At 37.5% G+C, this 24,515-nt stretch overlaps 1 protein-coding gene and 1 long non-coding RNA gene across 2 annotated transcripts; one reads left to right on the forward strand and one right to left on the reverse strand.

Moving 5' to 3' along the window:
- Nucleotides 1-10,018: 10,018 nt before the first annotated feature.
- Nucleotides 10,019-13,561, forward strand: LOC139190594 (uncharacterized). The gene is made up of 2 exons (XR_011574914.1): nt 10,019-10,202; nt 13,142-13,561. It is a non-coding gene; the product is annotated as an uncharacterized lncRNA (long non-coding RNA).
- A 7,170-nt stretch (nt 13,562-20,731) lies between these two features.
- LOC103414345 (indole-3-acetic acid-induced protein ARG7-like) lies at nt 20,732-21,193 on the reverse strand. Its single transcript, XM_008352740.4, has one exon. It carries the CDS (start codon nt 21,191-21,193, stop codon nt 20,732-20,734), a length of 462 nt encoding a protein of 153 aa, XP_008350962.1.
- Between the last annotated feature and the right edge of the window lie 3,322 nt (nt 21,194-24,515).

A 24,515-nucleotide genomic window follows, 5' to 3' on the forward strand; every position in this document is an offset into this window, starting at 1 on the left:
CATACATACATACTCATACTCATACACACACTGCACACACACACACTGCATACATACACTACACACACACACACACTGCATACATACTCATACACACACTGCACACACACACACACTGCATACATACCGCATACATACACACACACACTGCATACACACTCACACACACATTGCATACATACTCATACTCATACACACACTGCACACACTGCATACATACATACTCATACTCATACACACACTGCACACACACACACACTGCATACATACACTACACACACACACACACTGCATACATACTCATACACACACTGCACACACACACACTGCACACACACACATACACTGCATACATACCGCACACATACACACACACACACTGCATACACACTCACACACACACTGCATACACACACACACTGCACACACACTGCACACTGCATACATACACTACACACACACACACTGCACATACACACACACACTGCATACACACACACACTGCACACACACAGTGCATACACACACACTGCATATACATACACACTGCAAACACAGTACATACATACACACACTACATACACTACACACACACACTGCATACATACACACTGCAAACACAGTACATACATACACACACTACATACACTACACACACACACTGCATACACTACACACACACCCTGCAAGTACACACACACTGCATACACCCTGCATACACCATGCATACATACACACTGCAAACACACTACACACACACACACTGCATACATACACACTGCAAACACTACACATATACACACACTACATACACTACACACACACTACATACACTACACACACACACACTGCATACATACACACTGCAAACACAGTACATACATACACACACTACATACACTACACACACACACTACATACACTACACACACACACTGCATATACTACACACACACCCTGCAAGTACACACACACTGCATACACCCTGCATACATACACACTGCAAACACACTACACACACACTGCATACATACACACTGCAAACACTACACATATACACACACTACATACACTACACACATACTACATACACTACACACACACACTGCATACATACACACTGCAAACACAGTACATACATACACACACTACATACACTACACACACACACTGCATACATACACACTGCAAACACAGTACATACATACACACACTACATACACTACACACACACACTGCATACACTACACACACACCCTGCAAGTACACACACACTGCATACACCCTGCATACATACACACTGCAAACACACTACACACACATTATGCATACATACACACTGCAAACACTACACATATACACACACACTACATACACTACACACACACTACATACACTACACACACACACTGCATACATACACACTGCAAACACAGTACATACATACACACACTACATACACTACACACACACACTGCATACACTACACACACACCCTGCAAGTACACACACTGCATACACCCTGCATACATACACACTGCAAACACACTACACACACACACTGCATACATACACACTGCAAACACTACACATATACACACACTACATACACTACACACACACTACATACACTACACACACACACTGCATACATACACACTGCAAACACTACACATACATACACACACTACACACACACACTACACTACATACACTACACACACACACTGCATACACTACACACACACCCTGCAAGTACACACACACTGCATACACCCTGCATACATACACACTGCAAACACAGTACATACATACACACACTACATACACTACACACACACTACATACACTACACACACACACTGCATACACTACACACACACCCTGCAAGTACACACACACTGCATACACCCTGCATACATACACACTGCAAACACAGTACATACATACACACACTACATACACTACACACACACAGAGACACACACACACAAGCACAAAGTACTCCCATTGTTGAAACCCCAATTTTTAAAAATCGAAAACAACATGTGGGTAGGACTTCCAAGTTTTACAACATTGACATCCTAAATTCCCAAGTTCCATCTCATCTTATGAAAAGCCCAAATCCTAATTTCAATTTCACCTAAATATCAAAACCCTAATTTATTCAAGTGCAGATCTCTATGATTCAAAAATTATCAAACCCAAAACAATCAAATCACATAAAACTCAGTAAAATTACCTTCTACAACACAAATACATGCAATTAATAGAAGAATCGAAGTTTACCGTACAACTCAGATGAGGCGAGCAGATGCAGAGACAGGAAGGCGCTCAGAGGAGGGTGAGGAGGAAGAAGATGAGAGAGCACGGCAACGAAAATGAGAGGGAACGTAGAGATGAGGACGAGCGAAGACAGGAGGAAGGGACGAAGGGACGAAGGGAAGGCAGAAACTCTCTCGGTTTGCTCTGGCTTACGAATCCGCTGGGTTTTGGGGTTGCTCGCGAAGACCACCTAAGGAGGTCTTTAGTCCGACCGAGTCCGGCTTAAGCTCATTAAAGCTAATCCGGTTGCACACCAAACACAGGACTATAGTCCTGTCCAGTCCAAGCCTTGCTAATCCTGTCAAACAAACGTGCCCTAATAGTCTTAACTTAACTCCAGAATGAATGCACATGGAACTAACTAAATTATAAAACATGAATCTCCCACTAATTCAATGCATCAAAATCAAAAAACTAAGCCCATGCTTTTATTATTATTATTATTATTATTATTTTACATGCACATTGAACGCTATATTAGGAAGAGCTTTATTGAGTGGATCCGCCAACATCGACTTAGTATCAATGTAATCTATTAAGTCCTCATGAGCCTCAAAATTATTTCCAAAGATTAACAAATAATCAATCAAGGCATCCAAATGATTGCAAGTAAAAATATACACATGCACCAAGTACTCATTCTGCAATGTAAACATATTATTGTCATTTGAGTCATGCCATAATTCTAATTTCATCAACCAAAACACATATTCATGGAAGATAGAATAACACTTTAATAGATTTATGCAAGTCCACTTAATGCTCAAAACTTTAGAACAACTCCCACTAAACTTTTACAGTTTGTACACTTATTACAAATAAGTTAATGAGTGTGAAGCCCAATTTTCTTTCACTAATTCTCCCACTTGGGCAAACACTCATTCGTATATTCTTTCAAGGGGGTACCTAAACAAAATTGCTTCATATTTTAGACATAATTAAATAGACATCACAACCAACATAAAGTTATCAAACAAAATTTCAGCAATGAGTTACACTTACTTTAGAATTTATCGTAATTAATTTATAAGCTTAATTGCTACCAAAAATTTACAGATAAAAATAGACATACTAATCTTCATAAAATATAGAGCCGTTTTAGGTCAAAATAATTGACTAAAGTAACGTCTCAAAAGACAAAAACAATCTGCCAGCAAAACTGTCTGTACAAGCATGGGTTGCTAGTAAATTCACCATAATTACAATACAAGGCAAAATTTTACGAAAATTTGCAGACACATAGTAGACATATATATGTTGACCATATAAAAAATTCAGGTCATTTGGTGACCATTAGACATGTCATTCACCTGATTTAAATTAAGACATGCAATCTGCCAGAAACAGTTATGTGCATCTATCATGAATTTATACATCCATAACAAATTCAATTTCATATCATTTCAATTTCGATGTCCGAAGGAAACTCCAATACTCAAAGTTCATCCTCTAAACGACATCATAGTTTAAATTGAAAAGATTTACAAGCATAAGACTTAAATAATGCGTACCTTAGCAATCCTTGATTAACCTTCATAGGTCCAATACTTTGCATCATCAAGTCTCATGAAGAGACACAAAATACGTCATGATGCAACCGATTTCCATGCCTTAAAACCACAACCTATTATGGGGCTCATAGTGGGATTTTGTAACTGATGTTATGGAACTTTATCCCCAATAAACTTCATGAAACTAGATTAATTTACACCTACGGGCAAGCAAATTAATTAATTTCTAGTACTGGATTATATGTCACAAGAGTTACCTTCATAAAAAACTTCAACACCTATGGGCAAGATGAAGTTTTCACAAACTCTTGTGAAATAAAACCCATATTATGCCATCTTAATTAAAACAAAGGAAACAATCCACACCTACGGGTAAGAAGATTATCCATTTTATTCTAATTAAGATGCAATGTTGATTGAAGTAACTTAAAACCATAGTCCCAACATCAACTAAGCCGTTACGGCTTGCTTAGTTGACAAGACATTGATCATCTCCAGCCTGAAACAATACAAACGTCACATGGATTAATTAGTTGTAAGTGACAAAATTATGATAACCTGATTCAAGTTTCGAGTCTTGCCAACAAATGACCTTAATTTAATAATCTCCTTCATGACTCCCTTTAATATCCAATTAATCTCAAGAAACCTAACAACATACTTGAAAGAGATTAATCACATATATAACAAGTTGTATAAAAGCTGCAATATCAATCTTCCACCACAAGTCAATACGTATGAGAGAACATGATGGAGCCAATAGATTCAAAATGGAAACACTTTAAACAATACAATCGCTTTAATTCAAAAGCCAAATTGTGATATCACCTAAATGTTCTCTTTAAGTCAAATGGGTTCCTTTCTTTTTGTACCTTTCTTTCCGTAGTACAAGACTCATTAGCCTTGAATAATTTCTTTTCTTCTCCCCTTGTGGCACATACAAAATTGACTGATCAAAGCATTGTTTAGAATTCCTTTGACATATGAAAAATTAACAAATCATATACAAGTTTTGGAAACTCATGTGTATCAATTAAGTCACATGCTTTGAATGAATTACATACCTAATGCCTTCATATGTTCACCACCTTTTATTAAACGTATATATAACCACTTGATTAACCCAAAAACTATAATTCACCACATTCCAAGCTCACAACAATGTTTAAAATTGCATCATCTCATACATGCTTGAACCAAATTACCCATACAAGTAACACTATACACGTCATTTGCTTAACAAATGTTGCCAAAATATGTATGACTTACTTTCATGTATATGAATCACATTAAATTCATTGACAAGCATGTATAAAGTTGATATGCAGATAACTTAGCCTATGCATCCATGAACCACAACTTTAATATATGTTACCACAATCATATAGGCATAACTCATATACCAATAATAGTATTGAGACAATCTAAAAGTGAACAATTATGTCACCTACATTCAGAAAGATGTCAAGCAAGCAATATTTGAATTGTTACACCTCTTTCTAATTCTAAGAATTAAGTTGCATTCAAAATTGGGTTCTGAATAATCAGTTGGTTATGCTAGTACGAAAACTTTTCAATGCCACCAAATCATATTATTCCAAATAATAAGGAGATGTCACGGCATAGGTAAGTTATTTAGGAAACAAATAATCACCTTTTAAATCCACCACAAAATCTTGTCAGCAATTAAGACCAAAGGAAAAAATTATACCGAAAAACCCAAAATCTGAATTGAGTCGATGCTTTGGCAAAGGTCAGCTTGCTAAATGGAGAGGCCGCATCACTGTATATTTACATATGTTGATGCACAAAATCAGTGAGGACTTTGGTACAACAGAAAGTGTTAAGTTTGTGACCTTCGCTAGATTGCTTCGGTCATTAGTGTGGACAAGTATGTAAATGGATAGGGACATGGAAGCAAACACAAGATGTACGTGGTTTACCCAGATTGGCTACGTCCACGGAGTAGAGGAGTTCTCATTAATTGTGAAGGGTTTACACAAGTACATAGGTTCAAGCTCCCATTTTGTGAGTACTAGTGAATGATTTAGTACAAATGACATTCGGAAATATTGTGAGAGAATGATCTCTATTTATAGAAGAGAGTTTCTAGTTTCATTCTGACATTGACATGTGTCGTGTTGTGATTGAGTTCTGATGTTGACACGTGTTGCGCTATGATTGGCTTCTGATGTCAACACATGTCGCATTTTGATTGGCCTCCTGGTTGGAGGGAAACTCTTCTGGGTCCTTGACGGTATAACGTTGACCGGTGCTCAGTAGTTTCAGAATTGGTCAAGTATGGTATAAACAGTGCTCCCCTAAGTTCCCGAGTGAGAGAAGCTCATCAGTTGGGGACTTGCAAGATCCAAGCCATTGAGTAATCACGAAACTTCTATTTACCGAAGTGTGGTATCATTTTCACATGCCTTATCTGTCTCATATGTAGATGTGGCATTTTCTCTGGAAGTACTTTTCCTCCATCTAGAGGTGGTATTTTTAAACGATGAAGATGCACAAGGTAATGTATCAATTTCACTTGAAGCTTACTTGTAGTTTCGGGCTTTGTCAAGTGCGATACAAACCCTATAGTAGGAGTCCCCCAAGTCGCGAGTTAGGGGATTTGCCAAATGAGGTAACATACAAGGTAAACAATCAGACTTCCAAGCAAGCAACTTGGATTAGAGGTTCGACTTCGGCTTCCGGTTGAATGTTCTTCTTCTCCTTGTGTCGTAAACAACAACAAGGATAAGGAGAAGCAAATGGAGAATAGATGATATGAGATACTTTTTCTTTTGAAGAAGTAACTTTCCACAAGCTTATTCTTGAACTGGGCTGGAGGGTTTTCTGGTTTCCTCCAGAGTATAAAGCCGACTCAAGAATTTGAGGGTCAAAACAAGTCCATCAAATCTAGAGTACGTTCGACCCTGATGATTTGGGATACTTTTGTTGTTGACAAAGTAGTGGATGTATCAGCACGTGTTCTGTTACGCTTCTTTCCATTTGCTTTATTGTATCCTTCTCACTTGCCCTATCTATTCTTCAGGCAAACGTGGTATCTTCTCTGGAAGCATAAGATGTTGAAGATGAGTACTCGAGAGCAATGTCAGGTAAGTAGTCAGGCAAAAGGTTCCAGGCAATCAATTATTGACTGGAAGCTTGATTCCAAGTGCTGACTGATTGCTCTTTTTCTCTTTGTCTTGCAGGTAAGAATAAGGTCAAAGGAAAAGACAAGGAAAAAACATGATATGGGATACTCTTACTTTTAACCCTGATGATATGAGATACTCTTACTCTGGTGTGGCTTGTTTGCAGAGGTATTATCGGGGGGAAAATAAGCTGAGTATTTCGAGAGACTCTGCTGAGAGTGCCATCTCAGATGTGAAGAAAAGTTGAGCATTTTTTTTATTTGTAGGTTTGCCTGGCTGTGGAGGATGAAGGTCGACGTATATAGGAATTGTCCCAACAGCGAGTGGTAACGCTGTTCCTTTACCCTTCTCGGTCATAGCAATATAGAGGGAGCTGCAAGATTCATGTGTTTTAACTTTGTCAGAGCACTTTGAAAAAAGTGGTATGTGGTATCTGGAAAGCTGATGTTGCGTGTGAAGATTGTAGACAAGCTTTATCCAAGGAAATCTAGCTCTCAAAGTTCAGAGAGCGGTGCCTCTTCGGTTTTCGAACAAGCAATTATGTCGGGGATCTGGCTTTCGAGATTCGGAGAACGGTGCCTTTTCAATTTTTAAGAAAGCAATCATGTTGGGAATCTGGCTCTTGAGATTCGGAGAGAGGTGCCTCTTCGATTTTTGAGCAAGTAATCTTGTTGAAAGTATAACTCTCGAGATTCGGAGAGATATGCCTCTTCGATTTTTGAGCAAGTAATCCTATTGGGAGTCTGGCTCTCGAGATTTAGAGGGCGGTGCCTCTTCGATTTTTGAGCAAGTAATCCTGTTAGGAGTCTGGCTTTCGAGATTCGGATAGCGGTGCCTCTTCATTTTTTAGAAAGCAATCCTGGTGGGAGTTTGGCTCTCGAGATTCGGGGAGCGGTGCCTCTTCGATTTTTGAGCAAGTAATCATGTTAGAAGTGTTTTCTCGATGTGAGTAAAGGTTGGGCATTTTTGCCAGTCTGCCTTGCCACAGAGCACGGAGGTTGACACACACATGGACTTTCCAGTTATCAAGCAGTGGTGCTGTTCTTTTACCCTTGTGTGTAATGGTAGGGTAGCTGAACCTTCAAAATTTATGTGTCTAAACTTTGTCAGAGATCTTTGGCAAAGTTATCTGTGGTACCCGAGGAGCTGCTGTTGCATGTGGAAAGTGGTGCCTCTTCGGAATCCGGAGAGTGATGCCTCTTCGATTTTTGAACCAACGGCTATGTTGCATTTTCTTTTATAAGGGCACCAATTGTGTGCAAGAAGTATATTCAGAGAGTTATTGCTTGTAGGAATTTTCCCCTTACTTCAGAGATTTATTGCACCTCATTTCTTCAACCCTTCTGCAAGGAGGCGTCTTCCTTTACTTCTCCTGCTTCGGGTCGAAGCAGCTGGGTTGAGAGAAGTCTCATGTTGATCAATGTTTTGATGATTAACTCGCTCCTCATCAGGGATACCCATGTTGAAGGAAGGTAACCTCTGTGTTGGAGGGCACCCAGATGATGGTTGATGTCCACAAGGGTAACAAGCTTACGTGTTTGAGTACGCCTAGTTTCGTGGAGCGTCTCAAAGAGCTTCTCATACTGCTCCTGGATGACCTCATTATTCATTGCTATCTTGTTGTTCTGAGCTTCTAGCTCATCGATTTTAGCTTAAAGAACAACCCTCTTTCCTTCATTCTTTCGTTGCTTCGCACTAGGTGCAAGAGGGGTGTCATTCTGTGTACTGTGGCTTCCTTCGCTCCCCATGTTGGAAGCGTTTATTTGTGTATCATGAAGCGATAGCTGACGTGATCCTGTTCTGTACATAAAACAGCACAAGCAAGAAAAATAGCAACTCACCTGAGAATGATTAACCCAAAGTATAGGTTGCTAGCAAATTGTTTTGAAGAAGTTGTACATTCTCCAGTGTGTTACCGTTTGATGCAGTGGCGAAGCCAAGTGAGGGCAAGGAGCAGTGTTCTAAAAAAAGGTTGAGGCGGCCGCCTAGGCGGCGCCTCGGCGCTAGGCGGCGGTGCTCTGCTGTGATTAACTCAAAATCGTTTCATAAATCGGCAAGGTCTATGCGGACGCTGGGTTGTTTGACGGCTAGAAGAGAGAGAGAGAGAGCGAGCGCCTTGGAAGCAGGAAGAAGCTCAGAGAAGAAACGAGAGGCTGCTGTGGAAATTTACAGAGCAACAGAAGAAGATGAAATGGAAAAACAGAGTAATCGGAAAAGGAGAAGAAGAGAAAAAGTAAAAAAAATCAAAACATTAATGGGGCTTTCCTCTTTCCAAGGCAGAAGAGGAAAAGAAAACCCAAAAAAATAATGTGTGTCCGACTTTCCTCTTTCCAAGGCATAAGAGGAAAAGAAAACTCAAAAAAAATTATGTGAGTCCGCTTTCTAAGGAGTAAACAGCTCCACCTTTTAGAACAAGCATTTGATTTTTAAATGTTTATGAACAACCCAACCCACTAGGTGGGGTTTTTAAATATTTATTATTTAAAAACTAAATACTAATTATTTAAAAACTAAATACTAATTATTTAAAAACTATTTTTTTTTATTTTATCATTCTTTTATTATATTATCTATAAATTTCATATAAATATAATTTTTTATGTGTCAATATGCACTTATTTACAAGATATACAAGAAATTTATCTAAATTCGCCTAGGCGCTAGGCGCTAGCTCGCCGCCCAACTAACACCTAACGTTTGTTAGAACCTTGGCAAGGAGTGGCGGCCGCCACTCCCCTCGCCTGGAAACACCACTAGAGAGCTGGGTTCAGCCCCTCCCTTCGCCAGAAAACCCATTAGTTCATCCCCTCTGTTTGTTCAGTGATATGTTCTGCTGCGTGCAGCATCAGATTACCATTTTTATTTTTAAAATCCAAGCCAAAACGACGTTGTTTTGGTCCTGGTAACAAAAATTACAAATTTTAAAATAAAATGGTGCCGTTTTGTATATTTGAAAAAAAAAATATATATATATATATATATTATAGGGAGACCACGTGTCGCCTTGTCCCCCGTTCCCCTTTATTTCTTCAACCTCTTCTGTTCACCAATCAAAGACACAGAGAGAGAGAGAGCAACAATGCTCCCAAAATCCCAGCAGCCAACACCAACGAAACGGAAAAGTTTTTAATTTCTGTTTGGCTGATTCCAGTTGGCTTTTTGCTGCCATCACAAGCCACTCTCCAACCGCTGAGCCGCCGGCTTCCACCCTTCAAAGGTAAAATTTTTAATTCCTAAATGTATAATCCCTAACCCTAATTAATTATTTAATACGAATTTCGTTTAATTGGTATATAATCATATGGAAATGTACTAATATGGTTATTGATTATTGATATGAATCATATGCTTCTATGATTATTAATATGAAATTATTTTTTAGGGTGAAAATTAATATTTGAATTCTTGATGATTAGTTGTAACTTGTATTCATATGATTAGTTGAACTGAATTTTTATTTATTGAATAATTTGTATGCGTATTGGTATTGATTAATTCAATTGTTGGTTAGATTAGTTATTATGCATATTATCGTATAGTCTACTCTAGAAAGTAGTCTCATGCGTCCATGTGATACATGGTGGAACTCGCATTATGGTACTATAGTTAGTATTATTGTTATGTTTGAAGCTGTGGTGGAGGTGGTTGAATGGATTAAAAGTGATCGCAACCAAGATAATCTCGGTGAAGCAATTAGGTTATTCAAAGACATACAAACTTTTGATTTTGCGTTTCACCTTTTATTGATGAGACTTATATTGGGAATTACAAATGACATATCACAAGCATTGCAAAAGAAAGATCAAGATATTGTGAATGCAATGGCGTTAATGGAAGTATGCAAGCAAATACTACAATCCTTGATGACTTTGGGTGACACACCCCGACCTAGAATGTCCATTAGGAATCCGAATCGAGCTGTGATGGCCGACACCTGGAAGGTGACGAAGCCATAAAGTATAGTGATGTGGAAAATGTGAATAAATTTAAACCTAAAAGTGCTTAAAGACAAGAGTGCGCTGTGAGCAGGAATGAACCCATTTCACACTCGATGACAGAGCATAAGTAAAGTACAGTAGTGTGGATATGGATCATACCCTCAAAGGTAGCCACCTATACTGAGATTCACCAAGAATCCTTGTCGATACGAACTTTCAGCAACTAAAACCTATAGGGGTGAAAAACAAGGGCGAGAGCAATCCCATGATGGGTGACCCACTGGGAAGTTCTTGTGTGAATTCCCAGAAATAAAACCGTGAGGGCGTGGTCGAGGCCCAAAGCAGACATTATCGTGCTATGGCGGAGTCGAGCCCGAGATGTGGTGAGGGCTCGAGCCCGGGCCTTGTGACATTGGGGACATGTTTCATAATGTAGAAAAGTTTTGTGAGGAGTATGATATTATCGTTTCTAACATGGAGGATTTGTATTTCATATCTGGAAAATCAAGGCGTAAAGCTCCAAAAATCACAAACTTCCATAACTATCGTGTGAACCTCTATTTTCGAGTCCTTGATATGCAACTAAAGGAATTGAATGATCACTTCAATGAGGTAAACACCGAGTTGCTTCTTTCTATGACATGTTTGAGTCCAGTGAATAATTTTGCATCTTTTGAGAAAGCAAAAATTGTTCGTTTAGCCCAACTTTATCCTCAAGATTTTGATCGTATGGACCTCATGAATCTTCCAATTTAACTTGACAATTACATTCATGATATGAAGATGCATAGTGAGTTTTCTTCATTGAGAGGAATTAGTGATCTTGCAAAAGAGTTAGTGAAGATCGGGAGGGGTGAAAGCTATATGTTAGTGTATAAGCTTCTTACATTGGCTTTGGTGTTACCGGTTGCAACCGCTTAGGTGGAGAGAGCTTTTTTTGCTATGAAGATTGTGAAAACACCATTGTGTAACAAAATGGGAGATCAATGATTGAGTGATAGCATGATTGTTTATATTGAGAAAGATGTATTTGTTTTTATTGATAATGAGCCTATTATGTGACGTTTTCATGACTTGAAATCTCGCCGGCAACAATTGTAATTTATTTATATTGATTAATTATGGAAGACATTACTATATAAAAAAATTTAGTTGTTACCATTTTTCTTTAACCTTGCACTCTTTTAAGTTCGTCCCTCCCGAGAAATCCTAACTTCGCCGCTTGGTTCGATGGCCAACTTTTCGTCACAAATTGATTCTCGCATGCCATCTCTGCAACATGATAAACAATTGGAAACTTGAGCTCAGTCTATATCAAACTTCAAAATCTCTTTGAACAAGTCCAAAATGCCGGTACGTAGAGTTAGTTAAGTATTATGAAATGTGGATTCCAGTTTTAAGTTCCATGGCAGTGTCTCTCTGTTGCAAGCTGCAAATCATCAGTTGCTTTCATAATCTGCCTAATTCCTAGCCAAACTCTGATGCGCCCGTCTCCCGTGTTATGGTGCCTTGTAAAGCTGAGACTGTGCCCTTAAATGTAACTTAGAACGCAAGTTATGTCATTAGTGGACCGGCCTACCAGGGAGGACGATTTGGCCGTTGAGATCGAAAACCCGACCGGCGAGGGAGAAGTTGCAAAGGCTGACCGACGGCCCTGATTGCATCTCGCTCGATGACGATCCGGCCGTTGCGGAAGACGCGGCGGTCGGAATCCACGGTGACGATGTTGGCATTGTGAAGTATAGTCATTGCTGCTGACGGTGAGTTCGTCGGAGCCGGCATTGGTTTGTCAATCTTCTCCGCCGTCGCTTTTGAATTCGTTGAATCTGATCAGTAATCTGAAAACTTGCACCTTTTCTTCCAGACTGCTGAAAACTGAAAGGGATAGGATAAGGATTACATTATTTTATTTTTCTCGATAAGCACGTTTTTTAATCGATTTATTTTTTATTGAATTCGATGTCACGGCTGTTAACTTGTTGCTGGTTGGCGGGGTTTTCAGTTGGATGATGTCACTGTCACGTCATTGATCGTCTGTGCGTTTAGTTGGGCTACTCGTCTGTTCGGCCCTTATTTCAGTTGGATGATGTCACTGTCACGTCATTATTATTCATGAAATTGCATCTTTTCATTTGAGGCTAACACTTTTGCTTACGCTAGTTTGCATGCATTAGATATGCTCCAAGCATAAGCATATACTGATATTTGTTCGTGGCAGGAATTTTCGTTGGGGATGTTTTCTGGCCGACGAGCATACAGCTCCCTTGGAGGTTGGCGCCGGTTGAGGGCTGCTGTCGGGCTTCTGCTTCGTTTCTGGGCGTTGTCGGGCAAGTCTCGTCGGGCAAGACTCTTCGGGCAAGGCTCTTCGGGCAAGGCTGAAAGAGAAGGACAACGTTAACTTTGAGAGGTGCCTTTGTGGGGCCTTAGGTATAGGCCTTGAGGCTCACAATCAAGGTTAACATTTAGGTGCTCAGGCGTGCCACTGTCATCTTTAGCATGGCAGATGTAAAATGGTTGTCGTTCTTTCATTGTATATATGTATGTATCCAAGAAACCGTGTTAGTTATAATAGGTGCCTTTGTGGGGCCTTAACTGTAGGCCTTGAGGCTTCCCATCAATAACTAAACCAGTGCTCGAACGCATCATATTTATTCTCGTGATTGTAGGAGTTTTCTAACTATTATATTTCTGATTACCCGAATCCAAGGAATAGAACGAACCCAAATGGGTGCCTTTGTGGGGCCTTAGGTGTAGGCCTTGAGGCTTCCCATCAGAGTTCATTCTTATACTTAGACTCTTGAGATCGCCGAATGGGATGAATCCAAATGGATGCCTTTGTAGGGCCTTAGATGTAGGCCTTGAGGCTTCCCATTAGAGTCCATCCCATGCTTAAGCGTTCTATGATAATCATGATATAATATAAAGAAAACTAGAAGGTAGGTCGATTACTTGCGCCCCAAGTAACTTCGGACTTCTCGTTTATCAAGGATTGTCGTGGATGGGTTAAGTCCACATAAAGTTCTTTTTTATGCCTTGAGGCCAAGGACTTTTAAACTAATCAGATTCATATGCCTGCGGGCTCAGGACTTGGATCTGATTTAAACATTGAAGATGTATTTAAATCAGATCCAAGTATTGAGAAAGCTTTGTCATCGTGATTTTGCTAGAAACAACTTGCATATAACTAAAAATATACAACATATTGCTAGACTTTAAAGAAAGAGAAAACAAAGACAGAGCAAAGCAGGTCGGGCAAGATTAAACCTTATCAATTAATGCTGATCGTCTTGCAGGTCCCTATCTTTGTGGTTCTGTCAAAGGTCTGAAAGCTTAGAGGTGGAGAGGGGAAAGGAGAATACAAAAGGGTGAATCGATACTACAACAAGTTAGAACAAGGTAGCAGAGCTATTACAAAGTTTAGGAGAAAAGATTATCCCGAGGGGGATGAAGGCTTGGGCTGACTACAGCTTCGTTTTGAAAGGCAAATCTTGCTTTTTGAGCAGAGTTTGTGCTTTTGTTTGTTTGTTTGAGTGTCCATAATCTGTCTTCTCTTCCTTCTTTTATAGACAACTCGGTTTGGCTCCTGTAGCGACAGCTTTGCCCGAATGCGGTCTGAGGGTGATGACTCATCAGCTTTATTACATGTAATGCCATTATAAAGTACTTTATAGGCTGTGCAGTCTGATCAGTCTACACCACTTGGTCCTTGGGTAGGTAAGCAATTGGCCCTTTTCCTGCTCCCTAAGTTTCATTCGGACCTTCTGTTGGGCCGACTCCACCTTTGGGCCTAAAGTTCAGTTTTAACCCAAACAATATTCATTTGTAAATGCGTGATTTTGAATGAAAATTTTGATGCCGAATTTTTGTTTATTTATTACCTCAACCCCTCGTATATTGTAGTATACAACACAAATTATAATTTTTTTCCTTTTTGTTAATTTTTTAATCATTATCATTGTAGAAAGATTGTTTCAAAACTCGTACAATAATTTTAATAAAAAATATTTAAACGAGTTTTGAACTTAAAATGCACGGGCAAATTCTTCCCTTTCCACTTGATTAATGATTCTATGTTCTTACTTTTTACTCAAAGTGATACTAATTTATTATATCGAAAAGTAGTTTGGTACAATTGGACACTATTAGACTCAACAACTCCTCGTCCTCGTGAATTACAATCCACACACAATATATTATATAAATAAAAGCAAGAGGCTCTTCAAATCATGTCGATGAACGTGGGTAAAGCCATCTCCGATGATTTAAAGTAACACTGCATTCATGTCTTGAATAATATGTCCATAGATGGACAAACACAGCCCCGAACTATGTAAAGCTGGAAAAAATATAGAAAGAGTCACTCTTAAAAAAAAATATTAGAAAGTCTCAAAGTCATCACTCTTACGAAAGCTTTTGAGACGAGGATTTAAGCTAAGTTACATAATTTAATATCAAATTCATTATTTATGAAAGTCCAATTTAAGATCTTTTATTTATAACTTGCAAAGAGAAAATAAAAGAGAAATGATTATTAGATTTTTCTTCTCTTATACTAATTCATTTTGATTATTCAATTTAAAAGTGCAAAATAATCAAAGGTAACTAAACCCATATAAAAGTAGCTTTATCAATTGAAGATTAGATTCATGAAAATTATATAAAAGTGTTAGCACACATGAAACTCTAGGGGTTTGAGTATTTGAAAATGCCACTACAGTATAAATATAGTAAATAGTGAAAGTTGTATATTATATTATTTTTACTAGGATGAATCATTGATGCTTAATAAGCATTTTATCAAGTTGTACGTATCAATTAGGAAGATAAGTTTGAATTAGAGTTAGGAAGATAAGTTTGAATTGGAGTATTCTAGAATGAGAAGAGTACGTAGGGCTTTAGATAGATGAATAGGAAAACAAAAATCTTTCAGTGTCTGTAATTCCAGCAAAATAGTGGAAAGTTGCATTATTTATCCATTGGTGTTGGTCTTGTGTTGACCCGTTCCAAAAGGGATAGACACTGATAAGAGGTTTAAGTATTTCTTTGTATATATGATTACTATTATAGCAATATTTTTTTTCCCTTGTAAGTGAGATGTTTTAAATTCAATTATCTGTAAAGATGAATTTGAACTATATTATTGTTAGTTCATTATGAAGCTAAGCTTAACAACTATCTTTAGTGTAGATAATATCATTTGTTTAATAAAAAAAATTTCAGACCCGCCGTATTTCATTATAAATAGGAGTTTGCTCAATTGGTTTTGCAAGCATGAAAAATAGGATAGTGCTCACGTAGAGAACAAGAGAAACTGAGTGAAAAAAAAAAACAAGAAGAGTTTGGGGTTTGTGGAGTTTGATGTGTGGAGATTAATAGACAGTGTGTCTTAGTGAAGATCTAGTTATTGAGGTGAGTGATTTACGTAATGTATTATTTCGAGGGATAATTGTAAACTTCACACTGGGATATTAGGGTAGAAAGGCCATTATGGGTCATGTGGTGAGTTAAATTTGGTGAAAGATACAGTGAACACATGGGGAAGGATGATGCAATATGAAACTATGTGATATATATAATTTTATACAAGTATCCTATTTTTTAGAGTGTGTAAAACGTCATCGCTTAACTGATATATTACATATTATTCTCGGTACTGGACGACGGTGGTTGTTGATGACTCCTCACCCTATGAATTATTTAGTAAGACATGAACTAGACGAGCTGAGATTGTGTTAGTAAGAGAGATAGTAGTTTTATTTTATTTATGTACATCCATAAAGAATTTCAGATTTTTTTTATTAGAGAAGTTTGTTTTTTCTTTACTTTTCTTTTGTTATACATTTATTTGCGTACCAAATGCGGAGTTAATTTTTCCACCGTCTTCGAGTCCGGAGTGTGACTAACCTTCAATATATAGAGCTACTTTTACAAGGGTTTTACATTTATTTGGGGAGTCCTTTCCACAAGGCAATGAAAAATAGTAGGATTTGGATTAGTGTACAGGCTTTTGATGACCAGTAGAGGCAATGTTATCCGCAACAAAGTTTGCTTCAAACAAATATGAGAGAAGCTTGCAAAGAATTCCACTCCGGACTTGGCGTTGAATGCATGTCAATAACATGCTTACTAACTTTGCACTGAAGTCTGAAGGTGTCAATTTATCATATCTCAACTTGGATATCAATATCAATTTACTCAACGGATGTACACTGCCATTTCGTGTAGGGCATAAAAAATTCAACATGTCATTGCTCTGCAAGCGAAGGAATTTATAAACAAAACCAGTTGTCTATTTTCCCTGGGCTGACAAAGTCAATAAATTAAGGAAAGAGATTCTCTCCGGAACTTTCCCTCCAAAGTCCAGGAATCAAGTGATACGGGCCTTACAGCAAAAAATTATTATAACTTTTAAAAGTTTTTACTAACTTCTTTATTTTGAACCGTTAGATCAAATTTGAAAGCTCAAATCACTTGATCCCTAGCTTTGGAGGAAAAGATCCAGGGAGGATCTCTTTCCGTAAATTAATTCAAATGCATTATAATAAACGAGTTTAACAACTCCAATGACTGACGAACTCCAAATAAATATTATATGATGAGAACCAAATTAATAAAACGAGAAGAAGGAAACAAAAAAAAAGCCTCCAATGTCAACTTTGATGAAAATGGCTAATGCGCTGGTGGCTAATGATTCTGAATTGTAGTAAACGCACATGTGGCCAACGGGAGATCGCTGTCAACTGTGAAAGGGTAAACTAATGTTGCGTAGTGAAGAGTTCCGTAATAAAAATAAAAAAAAGGGTTGAACTCAAATATCCCTCTAACCGACTTGAGTCAAATTCTAGAACAAAGTCATGTATATTCCATTTGTGCCATCGCCGCATGCATTTATCATTTGTTTTCACGTACCCAAACCAAACAAGGTGGTGTGCGGTCAGTAAAAGCGGCAGTTAATGTAGTCTTATAGCGGCCGATTTTTATTTTCTCCCACCCACACCAGATCATGATTTACCTATCTATTCCCAGTTCCTTCCTTTCAGTGCTCTCCCAGCTGCTGCTTCACAAACTAATAAAAAATGGTTTAATATTTTGACGCGGATGACCTGCTCTAATACTAATTGAGTAACGTGAAGTACGTACGTATGGTCGTTAGATTTTACACGTGACTTCAATATCATGAAAAAAGTTGAGGTTCCACTATAGAAAGAGTCACGCACTACTTAACTACGTATACATATGCGGTTTTGTATTTCGATGCTTTAAAACATAGTTTAGTATTAATTACGTACATATATATATATATATTATGTTTTGTTACTTAATTACGTGATCAAAAGCGTACACATATGTGTATAGTATCATGACTATTTGCCAAAGAAGATAATGAAATGTTAATGTCAGCCAGGGCACCCATGTATATCTACCGAGGTTAAACCGCTGTGCTTACAGTCTACTTAGGTGGCTAATCAAATTTAAAAACAGTCTTTTGTTTTTGTATTACACAGTTAGAATTTAATTAAGGAAACTTTCATGAAAAGGGTTTAGACTAAGTTTATTTTAATAAAAAAACCATGCTATAACTTTATTTAATTAAAAAGACTTAAATTTTAATGAAAACCCCTTAAATTTTAATAAAAGGGACAAAAAAAAACTTAAATTTTAATGAAAATGACATAATTTTAATATTAAAAAAAATTTAAAAAAAATCTGACGCGTGGACTCATGTCCTCACACTGTTTATGAAACTTTTACACTGTTTATGAAATTTACGACACTGTTTATAAAACTTACTGCACTGTTTATGAAAACTTATGACACTGTTTATGAAACTTACTACACTGTTTATGAAACTTAACGGTACTGCACCACTGTGTTGTGTTTGTAACCTGGCTCACTCTGTTTTCTTCCCCTTTTCTTTCTTTTTTTCCTTTTCCCCCGTGAACACTCCAGAACTCTCTCTCTTTTCGAACTCTCTGCCTTCTCTCTAAACCACCATAGCCAAAAAGAACTCCAAGCACCATCACCACAAATTCCAATTTAATTGAGACCCCAAACCACCAAAATACAAGACCTGCGCAAGCTGGGGATAACTATGGTACCATTGCATGTTAAATTCTGTAATGGGAAGTAGGATAATCCAAGCAGGGGTTCTTGGTGAGAGTTGCTTTAATGGAATCAAGCTACAACCCTTAAAAAGAAGAGGTAAAATTAGCTTGGTTTTGTTGTAATCTGTTGCTAGTACTGTCTTCTAGCATCTTAGATCAAATCTGGGTTTGAAATAGTTTTGGGTGGACCACCCTCCTACGTTCCAGTGTGACTGCTTCAGGAGCTACATGAGTTTTTGGGCATGGTGGGACGCTTCGCCAAACAGTAGCTGATCCATGAAATCCTTGAGGCTTATGAGGAGAGGTTGGTGCAGAAAAAGAAGAGCAGAAACTCAAAGGTGAAGAAAGAGAGAAGGAAGGCTAACAAGGGCAGTGGACGGCGTTGCTGGCTCTCATCCCCTTGTTCCTTGTCGCCAAGCTCGTTGCCATGGTGGTTGCTGGCCGGGAATCGGAGGTGAAGTTCGGGGAGGGTGGGGATGCTGGCGGTGAAAGAGTTGGTGCGGGTGAGCTTCGAAGAGAGGAGGCTGAAGCACCAAACTTTTGTTATGTATTTTTTTTTTTATTCTCCTTATCATTAAATAAAGTTAGTAGGTGGTTTTTGGTTAAAAGTCAAAGATTTGAAGTCATTTTCATTAGTTTTTCTTTTAATTGATCATTTGAATGGTAACGAGAAGTGAAAGACGTAGGGTTAAGCTCTCTCCACGTTGGAAAAATAGTTTTTTTTTTTTTCAAACGATGGATTTTGTTAGACTAGATATTATATTAGTCACCAGTGGGGTCAAACTCACGCCATCATGCAAATGCTCAACTCATTTCTACCACTGTAATAAAGGGCCACTTGCATGTTGGAAAATTAGTTTTTTTTTTTTTTTCAGTTTTCTCGTGGGTCAAGGACTATGATTCTTTACCTATTAAGTTTATAATTTCTTACCCATTAGAGATCAGTGTTTGCTTTCGTTTTTTCTATAAATAGGATGTTTTGCAACTCATAGAGTAATAAGTTAGTCATGTAGTTTCTTCGAATTGTGTAACCTTGTTGGCAATTCTGTAGTGTTTCTTTATTTTCGATTAATAAAGTTCTATTCGTAGTTTTATATTTTGTTTGTTCGTCGAGCACTTTGATGTTCAACTCAGGTAGCTAGGTCCCCTCAATTCGTTGTTCTCATCTTATCCTTTCAGATCATACATATATATACAGTGTATGATGACGTTCTTTTATAGCATATTCGACGCTTAATTTGTTTGCAAGTTGCTACCAATATTATCAAGATACATTGGATTATAACCCTAATTATTGTATTCTTAGTTAATATTAATTTACCAGATATATTACGCACCAATGATGCATGGTTTGTACTTTTAGTGATCTTATTACACCAGTTCCATGATAACAACTTGTAAAACTACTTGTTTGTAGATTTTAGCATACCAAAGAGATTACATGCTGATTAAAAGCTAAGATAAAGCAACTAATTAAGCAGTTGAACAACAAGAGATTTAACAGATGGATACCCAAATTACAAAACATAACAAGATTTATATATATATATATATATTACAAACATAGCTTGAAATTCTTTCATCCTCATCCTCTCCGATCCTAATATTTAACAAGGCTATTGTTAAATCCCAGAAATTATACATCAACCCATATGTATCAGCATCAAGCAAGCAAGCTATATCAATTTTACACATGCAGATAACTAGAACTGATTGATGGCAACCATCCGAGACGGGCTAAGAACACTGTAAGAACCATAACGCTTAGCCAAGCCCCACCCTCGAGGAACCTTTTGTTCGCCACAATCATCCATTTCCACCAAAACCTTGTGGAATATCTCAACGTTACAAGGAAGCACAAGAGGACCTCGACTGTCATACCCAAATTCAGACTCGGCTTCTTCAAGCAGCATCTTGAAGAGAGGATGGTTTGCGTGTTCCGTTTTGACCACAAACCTTTGCTTTTGGGGTCCGACATAGACTGTAAAGCAACCTTCAGGAGCCACTTGGCGCTTGCTCGCACGCTTTTCCTCAAGCATCCCGAGTTTGATATGTGGGCATGACTTGCTCTTGGTGGTCAGAGCAGGCACCATTCCATGCAAATTAGTAGGACGGCCCCGGCCTATTGATTTGCACCGCTTCCATGTTTTGGTTATCAAACCCATCTTATCTTTTCGTGTACAAGACTTACTGAAACTAAACAATGGATAGAAAAAAGGATTTATATGTGGATGTTGGGTTTTAGAAACAACACACAATACCACCTTCCATCAATTTAGTTTGAAGGAGAATTAGAACAAGATAACAAAGGGCACGAAAAATTTGTGAAAGGATTGGATCAGATGTGTGCGGAATTAACCCCTGTCGTAGACCAAATAAACCATGACTTTCACTCGTGGAATCATTGTGTTACTCATACTTTCTCAATGAACAAACGAGTGAAGGATCATGCAAAATATGGATAAAGGGCTCGGAAAAGAATCAAGGATTCAAGTAGTGGTGGTTGTGTTGGGCATCAGATCGAGAGAGAGAGAGAGAGAGAGAGGGAGAAGGGTTTTCAGGAATGCCAGGAGGGTGAGAGAGGATATAAAGGGGATAGGAAGCAGAGAAAAGCCTGACGAGATAAGCTCTCTGGTTGCACTTTGCGTCTCTGATGGGGCAATCTTGGCATGGAGGAGGTGGAATATAAATAGGATAATGCCCACAAAAACTATTATTTTATCATTACACGTTGGGAAGGGAGACTTATTTACCATCTTGGGCCAATAGCGTGATGTTATTTGTTGACATTACAAGTTGAAGTTCATTCCCGTGATATCCAGATGTAGAGATGCTAGTTTACTCAAAAGTATTATTATTATAGGAAATGTTATTAGCACTCTAAAAATTTCATTTTACATTTTTTTACAGGTGTATTTTTCTTTCTAATTATAGAATGTTTAGAGTGCCAAATGAGATTTTTGGAGTACTAATAACAATTCTCATTATTATCATTACACATAATAATTTGTCGGGATGTGATATCCACACAACCCATTCTACTTCTCACACACTTTTTTAATTTTCGGCCGTCGGATCGGATGAATTGAAGAAGATCAACGGACAAAAATTATCAAGAGGTGTGTGAGAAGTAAAATAAAGTGTGTGGATAGTACACCCCTAATTTGTCACGTAGATTCGATCTCTAACTATTAACAATAATTGTTCAAGTTGTAGAAGTGATCACAAATCTTGAGTAGTTGCAAACATATATTTGTCTTAAAAGAAGTGACCATATATCAAGGCTAGTTAGAATTTAAGATTTTGAAGGGCAAGTTAGCTTAATATTATCCCTCCTTTCTGTTGAGAACGAGTCCCACGTTGATGAGAGGAATGACCTTGCATGGGCTTATAAGTAAGTTGGGCTACTCTCATATTGCCAATTGATTTTATGGTGAAGCATCAATTTTCTTTATGGTATTAGAGCATGTTGTCCCACATGTGTGAAGCCCAATGGCCACACGCGCTCCATGTCATCGGAGTTGTGTTGTCCACGTGTTAGGTATGAAAATTCGCCACACGTGAGGAGGTGTATTTAGAATGAATCCCACATTGATAAGAGGAGGGACCATGGACTTATACTCCATATTACCAATTGGTTTTAAGTTGAAACCTCAACTTTCTTGATTTTCTTCCATTGTTCGATAATTAATGGTGGTCTATGTCAAAATACACTTGAAATTGTGTGGGTGTTAGCTAATTACAGTTTATACCATTACTGGCTCGCGGTAAGAAAGGTTTTTCAGTGTGGCCATAACACAAAGCGATATGTCCTAAGTTATTATACAAGTGGAGGAAATTTTTTTGGAAGATAATTCTCTCCCCTCCTAATCTCTCTCCCCTTCTCTCCTCTTATACTTGAATGGTTACGGTTAAGTCACGTCAACATCTTATATTGATATTTTTTTATAAAGACAATAAGACAAAATGCAATGTATGAGAGGAGAAGAGGGAAGGGGATGAGAATAGGAGGGGAGAGAACCCTACTCTATTTTATTTTCTAAGTATCCATTTACTTGTACAATAACATATAGTACATGTCCGTGTTTTGAGCACAATGAAAAATCTATCCCACGATAGTAATAATTTGTTTGTTTGTCCACTTTTTCTTACATTTTAAATATCTAATTCTCAATGAACTTATTGGGTTGACCTATTCAGTATTGAAAATAAATAAACACTAGTGTTCATATATGGCAGAGAATCATTTGACTTAAGAAAGCTAGCAGTTGAGTTAGTAAATCTATATATAATGACAGCTCTGAATAAACTTTGCTCGAGCAGAAGATATATACCTCCATTCGATGAACCTAATCCATCCTATATATCAGGTGAAAAATAAATATACAAACCTAGCCTCGCCTTAGCCAACTATATACGTATGCAGTGCCTTCTAATTGGTTACCCAACAGAAGTTATATATCATTCAGTCTACTAAAAATTGGATACTTGTTAATTGGAATTACAATGTGAATCTTTTTATTTTTTTTACTTATAAAAGCGAATCTTGAGTACTATTATTTTGAGAATCCACTTAAATGAATTGAAACTCATTTATTTGATGATATGATTGGAGGTTGTAGCTAGAATTCGAATAGTTTGTAATAATTTATTAAGTTAGTTTTGGGGTGATGTACCCCTTATGTTACCAAAAAAAAGTTGGACACTTGTGGTCACTAGTATTACATATTAATGATATTTATTTTTACAAACTCTAATTATAAGTGACAAGTCTCAAATTTGACTTTTATAGATTACAAGTTCGATACTTAATCTAATTACCATAAGTGTCATGTCGTGGCTTTGTCCAAAGTACATGTATTTTATTACTACTGGCCCATGTCATTGGTTAAATATATGATGTTCTTACCAAGTATTATACTAGTTTATTCCTCGTGTTATAGATAAATGGGACAAGTTTCATGTGATCGCTTTAACTCGTCAAATTTATTTAAAATAATAGTGTATTTATTCTGTACATATTTAGTGATCACACTTTGCTATGAACTCCCTGATAAAGAGGCAGGCCAACCTTGAGAATTTGGAGGTCTTAGGCGAGTTTTCAAAGTGGGATCCTAAAATTTTCTGGTCTCTGACTCTGACTCTTTGTAAATTGATACATATAAAAAAAATTCACTAAATACATGAAAAATTATATTTTTACATCAGATATCATTAAAAATTAATATCAAAATAAGAAAGATATACAAAGGTGCTTGAGAGTTTTGGTGTTTTGTCTATTGAGAAAGGAACCGATTAGAATATGCGGAAAAGGCCAAAGTGTTCTGCCGTTTAGAGTTTGGTATGCGTGGTAGTCTAGGGAGTGCAATAAAAGAAGTAAATTAACATGTTTGTTTTTCAAGTCAATAAGAATAAGTTTGAGTCACTTAACGCTTCACCTTTCACTTACAAAACATGTTTAATTTTTTTATTTAATTAATTAGGTTA

Source organism: Malus domestica, chromosome 13 (assembly GCF_042453785.1).
Source record: "Malus domestica chromosome 13, GDT2T_hap1".
In the NCBI taxonomy this organism is placed as follows: Eukaryota; Viridiplantae; Streptophyta; class Magnoliopsida; order Rosales; family Rosaceae; genus Malus; species Malus domestica.

Excerpts from the sequence above, each read along its gene's own strand:
- LOC103414345 (XM_008352740.4), bottom strand. The coding sequence starts at position 21,193 with ATGGGTTTGATAACCAAAACATGGAAGCGGTGCAAATCAATAGGCCGG.